This window comes from Centrocercus urophasianus, unplaced genomic scaffold (assembly GCF_019232065.1).
Source record: "Centrocercus urophasianus isolate 14NV4802_14NV808 unplaced genomic scaffold, USGS_Curo_1.0 seq_36, whole genome shotgun sequence".
In the NCBI taxonomy this organism is placed as follows: domain Eukaryota; kingdom Metazoa; phylum Chordata; class Aves; order Galliformes; family Phasianidae; genus Centrocercus; species Centrocercus urophasianus.
This window is the reverse complement of record NW_024884933.1, coordinates 5,411,147-5,425,096: the sequence shown is the minus strand read 5'-3', so window position 1 is coordinate 5,425,096 and position 13,950 is coordinate 5,411,147. Positions and strand designations below refer to the sequence as shown.

At 39.9% G+C, this 13,950-nt stretch overlaps 2 protein-coding genes across 13 annotated transcripts in view; both read right to left on the bottom strand.

The window, feature by feature from the left end:
- LOC122167091 (probable glutamate receptor) overlaps positions 1-3,715 on the bottom strand; it is a 29,689-nt gene extending 25,974 nt beyond the window's left edge. For all 7 annotated transcript variants that reach the window (XR_006170958.1, XR_006170959.1, XR_006170957.1 and 4 more), the window contains exon 1: positions 288-3,715. The gene's annotated coding sequence lies outside the window, so the exon portion shown is untranslated. The remainder of the gene's footprint in view (positions 1-287) is intronic.
- A 158-nt stretch (positions 3,716-3,873) lies between these two features.
- PLCH2 (phospholipase C eta 2) overlaps positions 3,874-13,950 on the bottom strand; it is a 79,249-nt gene continuing 69,172 nt past the window's right edge. For all 6 annotated transcript variants that reach the window (XM_042831357.1, XM_042831356.1, XM_042831360.1 and 3 more), the window contains 2 exons: positions 10,816-11,152; positions 3,874-6,962 (listed from right to left, as the gene is read on the bottom strand). In XM_042831357.1, coding sequence (XP_042687291.1) covers positions 5,224-6,962; positions 10,816-11,152 — 2,076 coding nt within the window. In that variant the 3' untranslated portion in view covers positions 3,874-5,223. The remainder of the gene's footprint in view (positions 6,963-10,815; positions 11,153-13,950) is intronic.

Genomic DNA, 13,950 nt, shown 5'->3' with positions numbered 1-13,950 from the left:
ACCACAACATTTTCTCAAGTTTTACAGCAAAACAAAGTAAGGATTTATGATGTTACTTCGCTAGAATTGGCTCTAGAAATTTCTGAGTCTTTCAGAATATGAAGAAAAAAGGACATTACCCCTCAGCCACTCTTCTGCACACAGTGCTGAAGGGAGGCATTAGAATTAAACCGAGCAGTAGAAAAGATGAACAGCCATCAGCAAAAAAGGTGACAGCCTGTTGCACACGAGCTCCAGTCTTTGCGAGCTACAAGCACAGCAGTGATTGAAGGCAGCATCTCACTTACAGCAGTTCCTTCAGCCTCTCCTAGCTTGGTCTGTCTGAATGGGTCCCAGCAGCAGCGCGTCGATGGGCAGGCAAATGAAGTGCTGGAGCAGAACGCTGGCTGCATCCACGCCGTTATAAGGAGAGCGGGAGGAGCCAGGCGCGGGGCTGCTGCGGAAGGACGTGCCAGCAGGCAGCGCAGGCTGCGGAGCACCTTGCATTGGGACAGAGGAAGGGAGCACCCAGCAAAAGAAGTTTGGAAGCAGGTTATTCCGGCGGCTCGACACTGCACTGAGACTCGGAAAGTACAAATACCTCTGCCTGGCCTGCAGTGCGGTCCTGTAAAAGCTTTCCTTCTGCAGAACCTTGCCCTGTTCAGTTGTGCCCACCTCCCCTGTCTACTCCTGCTGCTAGCTGAAGGCTTTCTCTGTGCTGTGATTCTCAGATCAGGTACAACATCAGAACCCTTGCAAACAAGTTACATACAGTAGTATTCCCTCATATCCCAGAATGCTGAAGAAAGGTCTGAGCTTCAAGGTAAACCACAAACTCTGTGTACACAGACATGAAATTCCTGACCCCTTCATCCTTCCACTTACAATCTCCACTTCAGAAGTGAGCTACATACAACCCTGCCAATCGTCTGACTCTATTGGGCCAGGTCATTTATAAATGCAGCATCAAGGCTCTGAAATTACAAAGGATTGCTTTCACAGGAATTCAGCAGAGTAAATCATTGCAGCACATCCTGCAGGGGAGTTGGAACATGCCCACACTTGAGTAAGAAAAGAATTATTTCACACTTACTTGACTTTAAGCTCTGTCCATCATGGAAACGTCTCGGGCAGCTTGCACCTTCCTCCCTACGCCCTTTCTGTACATGCCACTGAGTTCATCAATCATTAAATGTCAACTGGTCTTCAACAGTCAGAATTTGCTTACATTTCAATTTTTGAAATGCTTATAATAACATACTTGGTGATGCCAAAGTGGAAGGGTGGCACTCACAGTGCACTGCAGTGCAGGGGAGCTCCAAGATTACCTTTACTGCACGTCAGACCAAATGGTGCACATCATTCTTACAACATGAATTATGGCAAGGTGCTACACTATCAAAGATAAGCACATTCTTTCTATAGGACAAAACCAAAAAGATACCAGCAGATCAGCTCGGATTTCTCTCAGATGCTCTGAACTGTTTACAGCTCCACTTCAGGTACTAGCTTTGGTAATTAGCACATGATTTATTTTTCACTTTATGTGATAGCCACACTCTGGAGACTCAGGCAGAGCCTTGCACTTAGAGGTTAACAAAAATCAGACGATTTAAGGTTCTCAGCTGCTTCTCATGAATACTCTTCTAGGCTTTAGCAAGATGCACATTATGGTATGTGATTTTTCACAGCTGGCAGCTAATGATGGCTAAGCCACTAATAAGCTCAGCTACAAGCAGCTGTAAACATCTCAGCACTGTCAAAATGAGTTTTTACAGATACAATCAAATGTTCATCATCAGTGATCTTCAACACCAAGCTGGAGGAATACAGACCATAAACACCAAGGACAACCATGCACTGTCTGGACTCCTAAACTGACACTTTAATGAACTGAAAAACATTTGGGACAAGTCCGTGACCTCACAGGGAGAATTCAGGATGATGGAAGATGGCTGCTGTTACTCTACATGCCAGCAGGAACAGATACAAAATGGGCCTTCCCTAGACAGAGCTATGATCATTACTGTTGCCTACAAAGCAAGATTATGAGGACCAAACACATCGGCATTAAAAACCCATTAAAAAGAGCTGTGTGCTTGTTATGCACACTTCACTGAATTCTTACCTGCAGCTTTGGATGAGATAGAGCCAAGCAAATGTTTTCACACATCAGTTGAAGCTCCCTATATATGCTGCCTTTCTCTCTGAATTCTCTTTCGCCAGCTTGATTTTGAGATCTCCACTACTGCTCCAGTTCACGTAGGAAAAAAAAAAACAAACAGAATCTAAGTTTTGCTTAATGCTCTCGAGTTTGTTGTTGTTGTGGGGGGGGGGGAGGGTAGGGAGCAAGACAAGAAAAGCCCTCTCCCAAACCTAAAAGATACTTAAAAACCTAACTGTGATACCAAGAGTCAGCACCAATCTTTTCCCTCTGTTAATCAAACACTAAAAATTGGAAATAGAATACATTGATTGGCTAGATTATTACTTGTAATTATTCTTCAGAGCAAAATTACTCTGAAGCAGAAAGGATGAAGAACAAAAGTAAATTCCTGCTGCTCAGCAGTGTAGGTACCACAAAATAAATTCCATTCATATGAATACACAACACATCATTAATAGTCCTGTGCAGTGCAACAGAACAAGTTGGCAAGGCGGTTACCACTGATCTGCAAACAGGAGGACAAAATTCACATGTACCCTAGTAAGTTAAAGCCAATTGCTGCTTTTTAAAAGTGTGAAAAAGAGAGAGATTTTGAAGTGTTGCAAGGTGCATTAATTTAACAAGTATTGCTTAATCAATAAAAGATAAAAAAGCATTGTGGATTTGTCTTTGAAAAGAAAGAGCCCTTTCACACATTAACCTTCTGAAGCTGTCAATTTGCATCTACTTTCTTGCTTTAAAGATAAAAAAATCAGCAACTCCCTGCAGCTCTTTGGCCCATAACTGAAGCATTACAGGCTTTCTTGTCTAAAGAATGTTAATGAAATTCACTTTGTTTTATGATACAGAGCAGGACTGATCTTGGCAGATCATACATTCTGCTGATGATTTACCTTTTTTTTTTTTTTTTTTTTCCTTCAGAGACTGCAAAGATATTGTAGATTTACTTCAGTGCACATTCCAAACCTTTGTTGCACAAACCTCAAGGGCCTCTCATCCAAATTACGAAGACAAGTAATGAAGATCAGAGCTAGGATGGAAAACTGCAGGAGCGTGTTGAGACACAGCATCATTTAAAAATATTTCATCAGAGAATTTTACTCCTCCCAGCCCCCACTTCCTTGTTATGCTGAAATCATCACCCATAGTTAGCTGTACCTTTTGATATCTCAGAGTTGAAATGTTTGTGACCAAATGCCAAGAACTCCCTTCTAGCCTCACATCCATAAGTGAACTGAGGAGCCTTCCAGGTAAGGGAATGAACAAAGTAATGCACATTTTCACTGTGCACTTTGCTGGGACAGGAAGAGATTTTTTGCATAAGTATTTTCAGTCAGATTTTAAACAACCTCAGTGATGAAATAGGTCTATCTACCTTACGTGAGAAAATCAGTTTCTCTTTGTGTTGTTCTCTATGACATTCACTTCCTTGGCTGTCTCAGAATAGATCAGGTCCTTTGACAGCACGTGTTGGGCTACAAATTCCGTGACTCCCCCAAGAATTTTCATCCAAACAGTCCCTGCTGGCTGCCAACACTAGTTCCAAATCATCCACATGCTGTGTATCACACGTCAGAATGCCAGTGTCTACCAATATTGCACATGTTTTGTTGCACCAGAGAAAATTTGAGCAGGATCTGAACTGGATGTGGTTCTGAAAAAAGAGTAAAATGAAATGTTATAACGGCATTAAAAAAGTGTTATGTTACAGCTAAACAGTCAACAGCTGGAAGATTAAATATGTTTATTTTAGTAGAACAAGGTGGTCTTACAAACAAATTTTTAGATTTTGCAATATACACAGAAGAATCATTACAAACAAAAGCAAAATATTTTCTCAATAATAGGGGCCCTATGCAGCTTGAAAATAAAATTAAACCTCTTTCTCTTTAAAATGCATCTCAGTAAACAATCTTCTCCATCACTGATAAAATACATCTATAATAAATGACTTTGGAGGGGGAGATGGGATGGAGGAAAAAAAAACATTAAAAAAATGGGGAGGAGAAATGGTTATTCTGTTTAGCTTGCTATATAACTCTAAATATGTCCATCTAAAAAAATTAAATATATATATTTTAAAACATATCATTGAAAATTTTGCATGGCAGTGCAATACAGAAGTAGTAAAATTCATCCAAAAAAGTGCTATGTACAGCAGCATTGTTAAAATACCATAAAGAAGGGATGGTTCTGTTTTCAAGAAAAGATCAGTGTGCTTTTTAGTCATTTCTGAATCAGTATCAGAAGATGTTTCCTGCCTTTTTTGACTAATTCTCCCTTCTCATCTCATTCCCACAGATGATGTTTTGAGACAAGAAACAGTCACAGTTCAGTCTAAGTGTGTGCATGTGTACACATACAAGCAGACACATACCTGCATACACACAGAGGCATACATATATACTTTTATATATATATATAAAAACAAGTTTGGTCTAAAAAAAAAAAAAAGCATTCCTTTGGAACATGGCAACAGATTTTCTTTCTTCAAAGAGTGCGACAATATGGATTTTCATTGAAATAAGACTTTATCTACTATATTATTAATTAAGGAAAGAATTCCACTGCAATTTTGACTGTTTCCCAGATGCCTCCAGCTCTTCATGAGAACACCAAAACAAGCTACGTGATTTCAAATCCAGCCTCCTTTCACAGATACATAATTCGTAAGAGTAACATCAGCTGTTGCTAACATCACTGATGTTTAACTGCTAGACAAAGCAATTAATGAAAGTAATAAGGAGCAAAAGTTTTGCACAGAGCAAGTTGCAAATGCAAAGAAGTGGTCACACCGCAAAGGAGGCCAGATTTGAGGCTGGAAAAAACGTAACAAAAAAAGGAGGTCAGGTCATTAAGACTGTAAAAATATGTCTCTGATTTCACTTGGTTGATCGAATTCCACAGACGGGTGACAAGTCGAACACTCATCTATTCTTTTGGAGTCAGGATCTTAAGTGTCTTTGCCATCTAGGGAAGGCCAGGAAGCACTAAGCCATACAAGGATATTTTGTGCCTCTCAGGTCACTATGTTTTGTCTTGAATGTAAACATCACCTTACTCAGTGCCCTCTAGAATTACAGTTTCAGCATAAAGAAGACTTCTGTGTCAGTATTATAGTCAGTTTGGTTCTTAGGCTGGGATGTAAACACAGCAGGAGAAGCTATATCCATACAGACTGCTTTTGAAACGCTGCAGGCTCCCTCTGGATTTCCTCTCTCTTCAATGGGACTCCCACTGAGCTGGCCCAGGCTTTGCAGTCGCTGTCTCTCCTGAGCCTGCTTGGCCCTGTTGGCAATGTACCGCACCCTGCTCTGACTGCGAGATGATGACCTGCGAAGGAGTCCTAAGCTCTCCGCTTCCTCTTCAGATTCGGTTGGATCAAGACTGATGGGGGAAGTGATATCATTTTCCTGCTGAAAGGCTGTTAGCTTCTTCAGCTGCTCAGTCAATTCATCCTGGGGTCTGACAGAGGTTCTCAGGCCTGCAGAGCGGCGCTGCTCACGCATTGATCGAGTGACAAAACTCCTGCTGATGCTACGATATTTGCTTTCAAAAGTGCACACAATGTCATCAGAGGTAAGGTCTCCAAGACTCTTGGATTTCACCTGGTTATTCCCAACCTTATCCTGTGCTTTGGATTTGTTAGAAGATTGCCTGAGACTTTCTATGTACAGCCTGCTCCAGGTATGCCTCCTAGGAATGGATGAGAATGCATCCTGAGGACTCCTTGCGAGAGGACGGGGGCATAATTCATCCGCTGGCAGCTGGTCAGACCTCAGGTTAGGATTGGATTTACTCTTGCTCACTATTGGCATTTCATTACCTGACGTTGTAGCAGACCGTGGGCGAATACCCCTTCTCATGGTAAGGGGCTCAAAGTTCTCATGCCGGATGCCAAGATCTGGAAGGCTTTTGCGAGCTAGATTAGGTAGAGAGAGATCTATCACAGTGTCATTGGAGGACATGCTGGAAGAGGAAGACATGCTGTCACGATGATTGCTGCAATCTAGCTTGCTCCAGATCCGGTCATTAACAGTAGCATCAAAGTATACTTCTGCTGCTGGAGATAGGCTACTTGGATTTTTTATTAAAGCTGAGGAGTCTGACTTTTTCAGCCCTTCACTCTTTGACTTCCTTATTAACATGTAAGAGCTCGTCTGAGAAACAGGTAGAGCCTGTGAAGCCTGGGATTTCTGGAAAATATCTGGAGACAAAGTTGGATGTGAGCCATTAATCACATTGTTTTGCTGCAGGACAGCTGCTGCACCAGGCTTTTGGCTTTTCAATACAGCAGCGGTTTCCAAGTCTTTCAATACCTGCCCTGTTTGGTCTTTCTGCTTCTGGCAGTTTTCAACAGGCTGGCCAGCACTCTGAGCTTCTGCCACCCCCAGCCAGGCTTTCTGAGGATGCGCTGCCAAATTAACTTGATCTTCAGCTTCACTGCATGCCTGTGTCCAACCATTTTCTTCTTTGAGAAGTCCTGCCACGCTTGTCCTCTCATTGTCTTGGACTAATGCATTGATGTCAGCTGCTTTTGTGGCTGTCTGCATCTGGTCTTCTGCAGCCAAATTTGGTCTTTGTTCTCCAGTGAGCAGAGGTTCTGGAGGCCGGTTCGATGGGTTGTTCCCTTTTGTTTGAGAGTCACTGGAGTGATCAGACATAGATCCTTCTTCAGAATCACTGTAAGGAGTAATGGGTAGAGGAAAGAAGAGGCTGGCATGATGGCTTTCATTTGCAATAACAGGCTCTTCAGTGATGGTTTCTAGGCTGCATAAAGAAGTGACTGACCTCTGCATCGAGAAATGGCTGACATCTACTTGGAAACATGAAAGAAGAAAAAGAAACAAACAAGAAAAACAGAGATATTGGGTTAATTAGCTATTATGAACTCCAGTTTAAACTGCAGATTTATCCTTTATAGGGCATCCTTTTGCTTTTAAGGTAGGAACTGCATATATTAATAATGGTGTTTTTTTAAACAACTGATGATTTCAAATGTCTAGCAAAGGCAGCAACATTTTTGGTTCTTTCTGTTTGAGCTGCCCAAAAAAGCAGTTGCTTCTGAAAAAACCCAGTCCACGCATGCTAGGAACATAGCATTTTTCTGATTGTCTTAATCAAAGAACAACTGTATCCATCCGTTTCTTTGTGTCTTTGGATCCTCTATTAGAATTTAACTTCTTCCTCCACCATTCAGCACCAGCTGCATTGCTCCTTTCCTTCTTTCCAGCACTCAAACATGACAGTACGTCAGACCATAATCAGATCTCTTATAATCATCAGAACACCTTCAGTAACCAATAGGTGTGATCTTAATAATCAGTTAGTCAAAGAAGAGAAACATCATAGGACTTCTGGAGCAGTTTACAAAGTGAAACAATGTGAATCCATTCTATATAATGTAGTCAATGTGCTTTTAAAAGACAAAACAAAAAAAGCTTTAAAAAGTAACTTTGTTTTCCTAAGAGTTTGCCATTTCTTCTTCATAAGACAATACAGAGATGCATGCTTCATGAATACCAGGCTCACAATACAATCCTAATGAATCATTACATCCACTGTACTACCTGAAAAAAAAAAACAGCACTCCATCTGCAATGTTCCTATTCTGTACCCTAAGAACTGGAGCATTCATGCCAAAAACACTACTTCCCATGTCTCCAAAGCACAAGGCAAACATGCTTCAAAATAAAAAACAAACAGAAGTACAGGCAACAAGGTGCTTGAATCAGTGACACTCACTTGACAGTTACCTTTAACTTGCTTGTCCTTTCAGTTCTTAACTAGAGAGGGAGAGTGTGCATGTAGAATAATAGGACAGAACAGAGGAAAAATCCAGTTAATGTAGGGAAGGCAGGTGCAGGTAACAGGATAAATTAGTGCTGAGGGAGGGAAGGGAGACAGACAAATCTTCAAACATTTTTGTAGGATTCTAAGAATTTCTGACCAACCAGAGCATTTAATAGAATCCATAAATGGACAGATATTAAATCCACTGTTTTGCTTTAGAATAATGTAAGACAATTTTTGCTACTGTTCAAGAAAAGAAACAGAAACGTAATATGAATTTGTTGACACTAGTCATAAAGAAAGCATCTTGATTGTTGAAGGCTTACGTGCACATAAGCCCATCCACCACTCACAGAACAGCCAAATTTTCAAAATCTGGAGAAGTCCAGAGCTGGCCACACCAGTGAGCTCATCCTCTCCCCATGCAGGCCAGGTCACCTGAACAGATTACAGCACAATCACAAAGCAAAATACCAGAAACTGTAATGCAGTTGCCATAAAGGAGACAAACTAGAGACTATACCTTCCTGTCTCACTGTTGCTGCACATCCCATCACCAGAATGTTAATTATGAAATACAGCCATATCAGGCTGATGTTATTGGTTTCCTTGGTGCCTTGGCCCAAGGCACTAAAATAGCAGGAGGATGGGGAAAGCGTGCTGTTTGCACAGTGTTTGTCACTGGACCATTGGCATTCAGTCAGAGTGACTATTTCACCATTTTAAAGGTTTGCTGGTTCCATGCTTGAGAAGTCAGATGGATTTAATCAAATTTCAAGCGTATCACAATATTTATTTAGTGACTTAAGGGGCTAGCAGGGGTGCTGGCACTGATAATGGGAAATGGTTCCTTATGTCACACTACTCAGAGCTTATGAAAAGCCCAATGCCAATAATTTAGGCATAGGAAGGGTTCTGCTGCCCTGGATTAACTTCAAGTCACAGGAATTGGCAAAGTTCTTTCTCTCCTTCCCACTACCCTGGTATCCTCCTAAAAGCTCAAAGCAGATAAAAAGAGTCAAAAACAGAGAGAGAATGAGAAACCATAGATGTCCAATTAAATCATATTGGTTAAAGAAATAAAATATTTTAAATATCTATCTGAGGCTTTCAGAGCTCATTGTAAGAGAACAGCCAGAATCTGCTAGTAAAAGAAGGACTCTGTCACAAACATACAGTTTGTGAGTAAAGATACGGTGACACCATCCCAGAGACCACATGCATACGCCTGGCTTGAAACAACAATATAATAAAATGCTGTAGCTTAAATAATCTTCCTTTAAATGGATGAATTTTACACTGCAGTAGAGAAATGTTAACAGTCGGCACTGCTTGGCTCACGTCAAGTAACATCAGATCACATACCTCATCTGCTTTGTATTATGTAACTGGGCCCTCAGGTCACAGTCAAATTATATATGTAACATTAAGCACGTCTAGAAATGCTTGCTTACTGGGGACTTGTATCTATAGGACCAGAGTGATCTCTTGAATAACCCAGACTAGAGAATTCCCTGAACCGATGTCAGCAATTTACACAATAAACTGCAAGTTCTCTGAGGAAGGAATTTTGTTTGATTGTTTAAAAAAAAAAAAAAAAAAAAAAAAAAAAAAATTTATAATAAATTTTTTTTTTTTTTTTTTAAAAAAAAAAAAAAAAAAAAAAAAAAGCACATTAGATATCAGTTCTGTTGTGGTTTTTGCTCAGTAAAACACAAATGTTGATGATGGAAATAACATTCGTTAAAACAGATTCCCTATATTCAATCTCTACTTAATGCTCTGGTTTGGATCTTAAAATTTGCTTAGTATCATACCACATCCACTGAAAAAAAAAAAAAAGAAAAAAAAAAAAGAAAAAAAGGGGAAACAAAAAGCTCTGAACAAGCAATCCAAACATTCATGGACTATTGACAGCTTTTACTACTGCAGATGGACAACTAGGCATGGGAAGGACTAGTCTAAACCAGGCACATCTATGAAAAAAAAAAAAAAAAATATTTATGCTTTTTTTTTCTGTAATTGCTAAAATAAAAAAAAAAAAGAGCTCTTGATAGCAAAACAGCACACAGGAGCTTCAAGGTAAAGATGCTATGCAGAAGCTGAGACAATGATGTGATCTAAGGTGGAGAAGGGTGAAGAAAATCTGGTCTTACCAGTAAAGAATATAGGGGATTTACTTCGAATTTCCTCCAATTTTTGAACGAATAAGGCATTCATTTCCCTCTGTAGGGTGCCCACTTGCCTTCGAGAAGTTTCAGAACAGCGCTTGGGAAATTCTGGGCTTCCAAGGCTTTCTAGACTGCTGGAGTTGGAGGATACAGAGCCATTGCTGGCTGCAACCAAGTTGATAGTGCTTCCATACTTGCCACCTGATTGGCACTGCCACCGCTGCCGGGAATGAGCCTTTATTCCATGACATTTAGATTCAACATTTTTCTTCCCTGAGGTCATGAATGACTGGGTGCTCCTTGTTAGATCATCAGCTTTTCCAGCGCTACTGCAAGACTGCAAATCTGACTGTGGTCTGGACTGAGCTTTAACACCCCAGTTTTCAAGCTCTAACCTCTCTTCTCCACTTATACTGTTATACTGATCATGGTGAAGCAAATCTTTAGCAATAGGCCTGGTAGGTTGGTCACTCCACTTGCTTTCTAGATCTGGGCTTTCTTTGGAACCAATCATGCATTTCATGCAGTTGGTGGCCACTCCAATCCTACCAGAGCTGTTGATGGCGCAGCGTGCAAAAACACTTTGCTTCTCACTCTGGTGCTCCCGGAGCCGGACCCTGTTAGACCTCTGTATGGGTTCACTGAAAGCAGCACCCCCTTGAGCACAACTCTGACTTTTGGCTTTATGAGAACTCTGGGCCTTACCTTTCAACCCTTTGCCTTGTATCTCCCCACTGGCACCATCCCTGGGAGCTGGTGACAGAGAAGCACTTTCTGACTCTTGCGCAAAGCAAGGCTGTGAGGCAGCTTCTGCTTCGTGGTCTTCACTGGCCCCTTCAGAGCTGTTGTCTTTTGTGTCAAAAACAATTTCAGGAAAGCCCTTCTTCTTCTTCTGGCTTTTGGTGGGTGCACTTGCTGTCCGTCTCAAGATGTGGCTGCTAAAGGAATGTTTGCGGTGGAGCTGACCAGCAGCATGACTGTCCAGGGAGGCCTGCTTTGGATTTCTGAGAAATAGGCCTTTTAGGCCCAGAGCTTGTTTGACCTGGAAAATTAAGAAAAAAAAGTCCTTAACAGAAAATGGAAAGCTCTTCCTTTGGGCCCAGGAACTCAAGTTCAACGATCAAGTGACAAAATGATTCTATGATTCTATTCTCGTGCACTGCACACACATGCACTTACACACAGAATATTCTGGTGTATTTCTGACATCAGCATATAAACTAAATCAAAAATGGGACAGGAAATAAAAATGTGAAAAATCAGCAGCAACTGTTTTGCACAATTTCACTTTTTGTGTGTGTGTTTACATAACATTTTCCAGCCAGGCTTATCTCTGTATTTGGCATAAATTTCTTATTAATTTATAGCTCCTTACAAGCATGTGTGTAAATAATCCCAAGGAATTAGTATAACAGAGGAATTAGGACATCCTAGTTCTTACACTGTGAACTCAAGTTCTAACAAACTGCTCTATCAGAAAATACTAAACAACACTCAGGCTTCTATATCACACTGTAATTAAAATAAAGCTACAAACACCACTAGTTGATGTTATCCTCAAGTGCCATTACCAGCTTTGGGGCTTTGCTGAAGTTAAGACCTGCTGGCAAACAGAGTACTTAAAAAAAGTATCTGAGCATGTTTTTCAATTAAAAAAAAATCCACCTGCAAATTCATGCAGCTAAATATGTTAGGATAAGGCCAATCAGAATTGTTGAAGAATTAAATTAAATTTGAAACACAGCGCTGAATTCTTCAGCTTATGTTACATCATATTTGTGCAAAACTGCACATTAGATGCTGACTAGTCTAATCTTTCCTGTCTCTTAAACTGGGAATGGTAACTACCACTCATATTTCAGACAAGGAATTTGCAGCATGCACCAGAGGTTCCAGCAGGAATAAAACAGAATGTTCTGAGAAAACAAGAGGAAGAAACTAAAAAAAAGAAACAAAAAAATCAAACAAACGTCACACAAAACAAGCTGTAGAAATGGTGGCAATTTCAAAAGATATTTTAAAATCATCTTAACTTTACTTCTCATGCAGTATCAGATGATTACAGAATTTAAATGATAGTGACATATTCAGCTAAGTATTATTTTTCTCTTATTATGTTATAGATCATGACAAATTTGATGCCAAAATCTTTACATCTTTGCATCTTTTGTAGCTGTCAGGAAATACACAGTGGACATAAGAACATCATATATTGTTTTTCAGTATAAACAATACTGATTCCTCACTTAAGCAATATCACAAGAAGGAACTGAACTACGTTTGACATGTGGTCTTCAAAATATTTCTCTTTCTACCTGTGCAATTACATTATGATCATTTCCTACCATACAATACATCCAAAGACACTCATGTATGTTTTCATCACTGAAGAAACACATCATAAACAGATGAAGTTAGTCACGTTGAAAATAGAGTACTTCATATACTTCAGTACTTAAGTATGAAATACAGAAGCACTGTTAAAGATTCCCCCACCATCATACAGTGATTCACATTTCAGCGAAACTAAAAGAATTTCAGCATTCCTGTAAACATTCCAGGTGTACTTGCCAACTTTTAAAGCTGATGTATGATAAAGAGTAGATTGGTCTTGATCCATGCATAGAGCCTCTTACAAGTAATGCAGAGAAAGAAGCATGACCCTTCTAATCTGCTTCTCCTTTGTTGCTTTTATTTTCCAGTTAGATTAGGCTCTCTTTATAGCAGTGGTTCACTTCCTTAAGCATAAAGAATGAATAAAAATATAGTACAGAAGCCTATAACTGAAAAGCATTGTAAGAAACCCATGGTAAATTTGATTGGCATTTATGCAGTTTACTTATCACATGCCAAAATCCACTGTGAGAAAGAGATAGCTAAAAAGCAACCTAGAATGGACTTCACAAATATACAGAGAGTAAGATAAAGAAGGCAGGGATTGTCTCTTTCCCATTTGTGGACAGAAGCAGTGCCAATAATAGCCAGCAAAGAAAATGTAATTGAAATATTAATAAGCATCCTGTGAGAGCCAGGCTATTTAACAGTCTGCTTGGATCAAAGTAGACTCAGCTTCCTCTAGGAAGCTTCAAAATGAGATTCTGCATTTGTTAAGCAGTGAGGAGAAAAATGTTCCGCTCCAATTGGTGAAAGTTGGCAAGTACACAAATTTATTGCTATAAAAGTCATACAATATAAATATTTGCAAAGTTAGGAAAAAAATGACACACACATATACATATAATTAAAAACAAAAAAAGAAAAGCAGTAATGGAATGGGTGACAAGCAATGCAGGGCCCCAGGTATCATTCCTGATCATTTGGTGCATCTTTGTAAAGTTAGACACTATTGCTTGAATCAATTGACTGATTCAAGAATGCAGAGATAAATTTGGTTAACATAAAAAAAAATTCTCAAAAAAAGTTGAAAAAGAGAGCCATTTTGATGCAGATCCAGAATATGTGCTTTTAGCCTTTATCCCAGCTTTTATAGGGCCACTTCAGTTTTCAAAATACTTAGAAAGAGGCTTCTCCACAATTTAGAAAAGCATTCACTGTAAAGGTTCTTTTCCACATGAAAGAATTACAGCTTGTAAGAGAAGAGATGGTAAGCAAAAACTCAAAGAATAGACAGAGATTATCGAAGGACTTTTATCCTGGATCTGCTTCATAAATGAGGGCCTCTCCAGCTGAGCAATGACCCAACAAAACTGACCAAGTCAAATGTCACAATCCATGGTATGAGTTGAAGGGCTTCAAAATGCTAGTAAGGAAACATTGATGCTAACGAAGTTAGAGGCATGCAGGTGTGTGCTGGTGGTCACTACACCTCCCTGAGTTAGG